The sequence below is a fragment of the Pteropus alecto genome, unplaced genomic scaffold (assembly GCF_000325575.1).
Source record: "Pteropus alecto unplaced genomic scaffold, ASM32557v1 scaffold3, whole genome shotgun sequence".
In the NCBI taxonomy this organism is placed as follows: Eukaryota; Metazoa; Chordata; class Mammalia; order Chiroptera; family Pteropodidae; genus Pteropus; species Pteropus alecto.
In genome coordinates this window covers 42,356,620-42,364,947 of record NW_006442484.1, presented here as the reverse complement: position 1 = coordinate 42,364,947, position 8,328 = coordinate 42,356,620, and the positions used below count along the sequence as shown (strand labels likewise).

Sequence of the window (8,328 nt, the reverse complement as noted above, 5' to 3'; positions counted from 1 at the left end):
AGGAGAATAGATATTAAAAAATCTTTGAATGTTTGGTAGAATTCACTGATGAAGCCATCTAATCCTGGACTTTTACTTTTTGTTAGGTTTTGATGATTGTTTCAATTTCCATACTGCTGATCAGTCTATTTAGATTTTCCAGTTCTTCTTAATTCAGTCTAGGAAGGTTGTATTTTTCTAAGTATTGGTCCATTTCTTCTAGGTTATTGAATTTGGTGTTATATACTTTTATATTCTTGTATGATCCTTTGTATTTCTGCAGTGTCTGTTGTAATTTCCCCTCTTTCATCCCTGATTTTGTTTATCTGTTTCCTTTCTCTTTTTTCTTTAGTGAGTCTAGCCAGGGGTTTGTCAATTTTATTTTTAAGTTTATTAACTACTAGAAGTCCCACATTAAATTTACAAGCAATGATGTAAACTGTTTATTCTACATGTCTTATATAATTATATCATGGAGATTTTAAAATTTTTTACATGTTCTATTTATATCTTGCTTATTAAAAAAATATGAAAGAGCATATATAATAGGTTTGAACTATTTTCCTAAATCAAAAGTTATAGTGCTGTTATCTCAGAAAACAAGGGTGACAGTTTAAACATAATTTCACATAAGTATGTTAAAAATAATGCAATATGCTTCCTAGTTTTTCTTAGTGGGAAATCTTGTTTCACTTTAAGCGAGAACAAAATGTTTAAAGGGAACTAAGACTAGAAATTAGGTTATTAAAAACTTTATTTTTACAGGATTGCACTAAATTTTTGGTGCTTTGTACTAGTGTCTTCTAAACCTTTCTCCATGAAGAAATCTGTCATCCTTCTCCCTGCACCAATGAAAATGGATTAAAAGGCTTTAGATGTTGGGGGCGCAACAGTTATTTCTAGCTTTCAATGAGGATTTGGGGGAAAAAAACAGAGACTTAAAAGCTTTCTGATTTTTAGAAAGGAACCTTCTAAAAACAGAGAATAAGTCCAGGAAAAAGAAAGCAGTAGCTCCAGACCAGTACTATTTTATGTAAAAACAAGTTTGTTTGTTTTTTTTAAATCATTTTAATAGTAAATTCAATATAAGTCCTTCTTATCCTTTAAACATTATTCTTGGTCACATGTTGTGAGTTCTAATATTTTTCCTAAAGAACGATCACTCAGAATCCAAGATCTGATTAATTTGTCATAGTATTTTCTAAGTGCACTTCTTAGAATACTGATCACACGGAAGACCAATATTTAGAAATATACCTCAAAAAAGGAAGTTCTATTATCAAGAGTTTAGGGAAATGATTTGACAATCACTATGTACATTAATATTATTGTATGTATTATCAGTATTAAACATTCTGAAAAGTAATTCTATAAATTTGTTTAACCTTTTAAACTCAGAATATCCCAAACTTATTTGTCTATAACCCAATTCCTCCCAACTCCTTTAGCAACTATAAGGTAATAATATCTTATGAAAACTACACACCAAGGCAATGCTAATTTGCTGGAATGAGCTAAACTTATTATTTTATTTTTTATTTTTATCTTATTATTTTCCTAACAAAGTTTGTGGAGGAAATTCATAAGAATCCACTTTCCAAGAGCCATGTAACATAAATGTTACCCATAACATGCAATGTAATGTAATAAAATAAATATTGTTTCAGTATATTTAGAATGATTTCTTAAACACTAAGAGTAACTATAAATGAGTTTATATTGCTCATAGAATTTTTAATCAGTTCATAACTTTTTTCAGTTTTCAAGATTTACAAATGGTATCGAATTTTAAAAATATATTCATTAATTTAACACATAATTTTTAAATAGATATTTCATAAGAAAAATGATATTCAAAAGGTAAACTCTCTTTTTGATTCAAGATTAAGGACTCACTATATTTAAGTTTTATTCCTCTATACAATAGGTTAACAGTAATCAGTTCTAAGCTAAAAGTGGTTTAGAAACAAATACCTAAAAACAAATCTTACCACTGGGCATTCCCATAATAAAGCATCTTCTATTTTTTCTGATTTGGAACATTTTGGCATTTCATAAAGTTTTCTTGGCTCAGATGCAACACTTGGAAAAAAGAAAAATAAATGATTATTTGTCCTGATAACTGAGACAGTGTTCATTTTGCGAGTGATTGTTTTCTAGTCCGAGATTTAGAATACCAAAATACAGTTTGCTACTTTGCTATCCTCTTCTTAACTACATGTTAACATTTTTTCCTGACAACAAAATTAATAACACATACTCATAGAAAAAAATCTGATAAATATAATTAAGTTAAAATAAATGATAAAACTATGAAAAATAACCATAACTAACATATTGGTTCATTTCCATTACTATAAATAACCATTATCATAAAACTACCAAAAATAACCATTACTAACATTTTGGTTCATTTCCCTCTAGCTTTTCTTTAAATATATATATCTGCAGATTATTTTCCAAAACAGGATAATTACTGAATTCTTTCTTTACCCTTGAATATTTACTATGAATAAAATTCCATAACATTCATATTTGTTGTTACAAAATTTTAAAATAAGTTAGATAAAGAGTCCTATTATTTTAGAATGAAAATGGAAATACCCCTTAAGGTTTTTTTTTTACTAATAAATGCCTTTCAGAAAGGTTGAATAAGTTTATACTTCCGTTAATATTGAATACTACATTTTTGATGTGAAAAACAGCCTCTTACCTTTAATTTATAATTCTCTGATTACTACTGAGATGTGATCACGGATGTTCACATTCTTTTAACTGATGAACTTTAAAATTAATCTACTATTTAGAAACAATTTTCAGGGTAACAATTTTATTCACCTTTGATATTGTTTCATGATTCAAAGGTTTAAGTCAAACAGAATTTCACAGGAATGAAAGCAACTTCATATGTGACTCTAACCTATAGGAAAAACACCCCTGAATGGCATATTAAAGAACTCCATTACTATTTAGCATTTAATCAGCAATCAATGTCACTTACTCTATTTTTTAAATAAAGCAGATACCTCTGAATTGGGAAGGTTATGAAACGGGTATTAAACGATACCAAAGAATTATTGCTAATTTTGCTAGGTATGATGACATGATCATATAAGAAAATGTCCAGATTTCCACTTCCAGCAGGAGAGCATAAGGAGCTCTGTGGGCATGTTCCCCAAGAAAAGTGGTAGAAATTACAATAAGACAACTATTTTAACGTTCCTGGAAACGGTCCTGGGAGCTCGCAGCAAATGAAGAAACGTTTATTCAAGAAAATCTACTAGAGCTCAGAAAGAATAGTGAGTCTGTGGTGTTTGAACTAGATAGAATTTGCTCCCTTCCCACCATTCTCAGCTCAGCAAGATGAAATCTCCATTCAGGCTGGTACAGCCAAGAGCACAGGGTTCCCCCTACCACAGCTCCTAGAGGACTACCTTCCTGAGGGGCAGGATGACAGCATTTATCATCTAGCCCCCTACTGCGTGTTGCTGAGTCCTAGGTGAGTGCAGTCAAGAGATGTGGCTCCCTTTGTCCCGCTAGCCCCTACCCATGGGACAGAGGCTCTACCTCATGTGTAGTATGCCTAAGAACATTGGAGCCTGGACTGCCCTTATCCCATCTCATAAAGCAGTGGTTCCACTCTGAGAAAGGCAAGAAAACCTGAGGTTAATGCCTACTCCAATCCCAAGTAGGGTAGTCACTTAGAGAAACAAGTATCATCTATATCCACTGCCACAAGCTTCAGAGCCTTGGCTCAAAGATTCTGCCTGAGGGGGAAATGAAGGCCATGAAGCAGATAGCCCCTAGTCTCTTCCCATAGGAACTGACTTTATTTGCAACAGAGTATGGAGAAGTTCCAGCCTAAGAGCACTCTCAAAGCTAGTGGAGATTGTGATAAAAGACAAATGAGAAGAGACTGGTAGAGTCACTGGCCATACAGGCTAAACTGTAGGTTGGCTAATTTGCCAGAAAGAACCAGAAAAAAAACTCCTGGGAGGAGCTCTCTTGATGTCAGAATAAATTTTAAACACTACCTAAAAAACTATCTTCTCTATCTTATGGCCCAACATGTAGAGCTTGAAAGTCATTGCTCCTGTCCTCAGAACAAGAAAAAAGTTGAACAAGCTGAAAATCAACAACTTTTATTGGATATATGAAAGAAGTGAGGTCACAGGGCAACTACAGCCCCCAAAACTGGAGAGAGAGGTGGATACTAAGAATCACTACTGGGGAGACAAAAACAAGGACACTAGAGGAAATTTTAGACTCTGACACCTAAAGCTACAGCAAACAACAAACACAGCCTAACTCCTAGCCAGATAAACATAAAACCTCACTCTAAAGATCTATTTGCCACAATTCCTTCTATACACTACATACAACTTTCAAAAAAAAAAAAAAAATTACAAGGCATGCTAAAATACAAAGTTTAAAGACACAAAGCAAGTATCAGAACCAGATTCAGATATGGTAGAGATTTTGGAATTATCAGATTGGGAACTTAGAATAAGATTAATATGCTAAAAGCTCTAATTGAAAGAGTGGGCAACATGCAAGGACAGGTAATCAAGCGAAGATAAAAAGCATGAGAAAAAAATCAAAAGGAAATGTCAGAAATCAAAAGCACCTTAATACAAATAAAGAATATCTTTGATGGGCTCATCGACAGACTAGACACAGCCAAGGAAAGAATCAGTGAGCTGGAAGATATGTCAATAGAAACTTCTCAATCTAGAAGAATGAAAAAAGCAGAACAGAATAGCCAAGAACTGTGGGACAACTAGAAAAAACATCTAATGTGCATATGATGGAAATATCAAAAGAAGAAAAAGAGAACAAAAGAAATACTCGAAATAATGGCTGAGAATTTTCCAAAATTAATGTCAGGAAGCTTACAGACCACAAATTCAGGAAGCTTACAGAACACAAAGAATAATAAATACCAAAAAACCTACACTTAGGCATATTATTCTAACTACAGGTAATAAAAAACAAAGATAACATTTTTAAAGAAGCCAGAGAGTAAAAAGCACCTTACTTATGGTGGAATAGGTTAAGAAGTACATTGGACTTCTTTTTAGAAACCATGAAAGCACACAGAGAGTGGGGAGAAATATTTAAAGTGATAAAACAAAAACCCTACCAACCTAGACTTCTGTATCCCAAGAAATTATCTTTCAAAAGTTGAGAAGTAAAACTTTCTCCGACAAACAAAAATTGAGGAAATGTGCTGCCAGCAGACCTGCCTTACAGGAAATTTTCAAAGAAGTTCTTCAGAAAGAAAAGAAAAAATGATATAGGTCAGAAACTCAGATCTACATAAGGAAAGGAAGTGTATTAAGGAAAAAATAAATGAAAGCAATTTTTTTATTTTTCTTATTGTTAATTGGTTTAACAGATAAAAATTTGTCAATGATGATAATAGCAACAATATATTCAGTGATTACAGTTTAGGGAAAAATAAAATGAATAACAGCAATATTATAAAAGGCAGTAGAGAAATTAGAAATATTCTATTACAAGGTAGCTGAAGGACACGTGGAAGAGGTACAGTGTTACTTGAAAGTAATATATTAGTTGTAATGTATATAGCAAGTTACTAAAAAATTTTAAAAAGTATAATTGATATGCTAAGTGAAGAGAAAATGAGTCACATAAAATGCTCGGTTGAAACCAGAAAAGGCAGAAAATAAAAGATAAAAAAGAACGAAGGCAATGAACAGAAAATAGTTACAAATATGGCAAGTATTCAACCACGTCTATCAATAATTACTATAAATATGAATGACCTAAATCTACCTATTAAAAGACAGAGGCTGTCAGAGTGGATAAAAAAATAAAAAGACCCAAATATATGTTGTCTATAAGAAAGCTATTTTAAATATAAAGACACAAATAGGGTAAAAGTAAAGGGATGAAGAAAGATGTACCACACAAACACCAATCAAAAAAAAGCTGGAGTAGCTATAGTAATTTCAGACAAAGCAGACTTCAACAAGGAAAATTATCAGTAATAAAGAGTGGCATTACATAATGATAAAGGGGTCACTTCTCCATTAAGACAAAAAATCCTTAACTGTATACATCCTTCTCACATATGCCCCTTTGCTTGCCCTATGCATCTCTTCTATCTGGCTGTTCCTTTTTTAACAAACTGGTCACTTATTAAGAAGCTAGTCACAAAAGACCACATATTATGTGATTCAATTTATATGAAATAGGTGAATCTATAGAGACAGAAAGTACTTAGGGCTGAAAGTGATGGAGGAATTGAGGTGATAGCTAAAGGGTGTTAGGTTTCTTTCTGAGGCAATGAAAGTGTTCTAAAATTAACTGTAGTGATGGTTACCTATACGAACAACCAATGGTTCATCAAATTCACATTCACTGAATATAAATTCTAATGACTAAAAATCATTGAATTGCATACTTCAAATGGGTGAATTATATCTTAATAAAGTTGTTTTTAAAAAAGAAAATGTCCATATTGTTTAGAGAAGCAAACTTAAATACGGCATGGTGTTTAGAATACACTTGAAAATACCTAGCAAAAAGGTAAAGGAAAAGGGAGAGGATGGGATAAAGCAAATGTGGCAAAATCGTGATAGTTTTTGAATCTAGGTAATGGGTACATGGGGGTTCGCTATACTATTCTCTACTTGAGCAAGTTTTAAAGTCTTTTTTTAACAGAAGAGGCAAGTACTTCCAAAACAAAACATTCTTCTCTAAAGCAGCATCTAATTATTAGGTACTTCGCTGTCTTGATTCTGGTATCTTTTAAGCAGAATAAAATAACAGTGATCTAAAAGCAATCTACCATTTTGCGTGCACTAACGTAATTTTGCTTTAAATGGTATTAACAAAGATGAAACCTACGACTTTAAACAAGATTTTAAAATTACAGACATTTAACCACCTACTCTTATTTTGGACCCATTTTTCCATTCTCCTACTTCACTAAACTCTAATGTAGGCATGTAGTTCTATAAAAATAAGTGTTAAGATCAACAGTGAGGTGACTTACAGGAAAAAAAAAAAAATCCCCCCAAGGTACCTGCTGACACAGCACCGATAATTATCAAAATATATTCTTCCTCTCTCATAGGCTATAGGTGACTTGGAATGAGTTGTCCAAACATTCTTAAATTTAGTACTTTCCTGAAAGATAAAGGATTTCTGTTTAGGAAATAACTCATAAGCCTCTACTGTGCACTAATTTTTATGTTGGATAGTTAAATTTACAATTATCGAAGAAATTTCATGTACGTTACTTAAAAACACTATGTTCAAATCTTACTCTGACTCACTCTCACGTTTTAAGTGGGGTGACCACCCTTTGGAGATTGTTTGCAGGAAGATATAAGAAGCTTAAAAAACTAAGAGCATCTGGCGGTCCTATTAATATCTGCTTACTAATCCCCGAGATTCAAGGCATGCATTCCCCTCCCCATTACATATGACCTTCTTAAAAGAGGGCTCTACCGCGTAAAAAGTGCACTCCAGCAGAAGGCTTGAGACCTTCCCCAGGCACCCCGCTGCCTTTCATCCCGCTCCCGGCCGGCGGGCAGTCACCTGGCACACCAACGCCCGCAGGATGCCCAGGTTCGTCCTCTGCACCACGCCTGCGTCGCGCGAGAAGAAACCCAGCGCACGGCGACTCAGCCGGTGGCACACATTGGGCTTCTGGGTTGGGCCCATAGAGGCACGGGCCGGGCCGCGGGGTTGGCAGGGCCGAAAAGGGGTGCTCCCCTAACTCCCGCGCGGCAGCAGCCGCTACCTCGGAATCTTGAGGACCCAACTCCCTGCGGGGAACCAGGAAAGCCTAACACGGGGAGCCGGACAGGGAACACACAGTAGCGGGGCGAGGGACTACAGAGCCGGCGCCGCCAGAGCGCAGAGAAGAAGGAAGGAAAAGACACTTCCTTTCTGGCCTGCCCTCCAAACGCTCTCCGTTTACGGACCCGGCTGTGGACAGTGCGTGGTCCCGTAACGCGCGGCCTGCCGAAGCCGTTCCCTCACTGGGAAATGTAGTTCCTAATGCCCTCTAAGGGAGCCTGGCTCGTTGCCAGAACTACAGTTCCCATCAGGCAGCAGGGACCGAGTTCCGGCTCGCGCCGCGTTTTCCAACCCGCCGGGCGCCACCTCCTCTGGCCGCGAGGAGGCTGCGCTGTAGAGCGGGCTCACCTTTTTGGTCTGCACGCGGTGCCGGGGAGGCCCTGGGGACGCTGTGCTGCAGGTGCCAGGTTTCTGTGGCCTGTGCGCACTCTGTGCTCAGGCATCTGTCTTTTGCCGCTGGGCGGCTCTCAGCCCCGGACTTTCTCTCTGGGAACCCCTGGCCGGGCCCCGAGA

At 36.0% G+C, this 8,328-nt stretch overlaps 1 protein-coding gene across 2 annotated transcripts in view; it reads right to left on the bottom strand.

Annotated features, from left to right (window-relative positions):
* DCAF17 (DDB1 and CUL4 associated factor 17) overlaps positions 1–7,979 on the bottom strand; it is a 38,967-nt gene extending 30,988 nt beyond the window's left edge. The window contains exons 1-3 of one of the 2 annotated variants that reach the window (XM_006921185.3): positions 7,552–7,979; positions 7,034–7,137; positions 1,971–2,061 (exon numbers count right to left, since the gene is read on the bottom strand). In XM_006921185.3, coding sequence (XP_006921247.1) covers positions 1,971–2,061; positions 7,034–7,137; positions 7,552–7,677 — 321 coding nt within the window. In that variant the 5' untranslated portion in view covers positions 7,678–7,979. Of the gene's footprint in view, positions 1–1,970; positions 2,062–7,033; positions 7,138–7,461 lie in introns of both variants that reach the window. The other variant, XM_015596716.2, reaches the window with a different exon arrangement.
* Between the last annotated feature and the right edge of the window lie 349 nt (positions 7,980–8,328).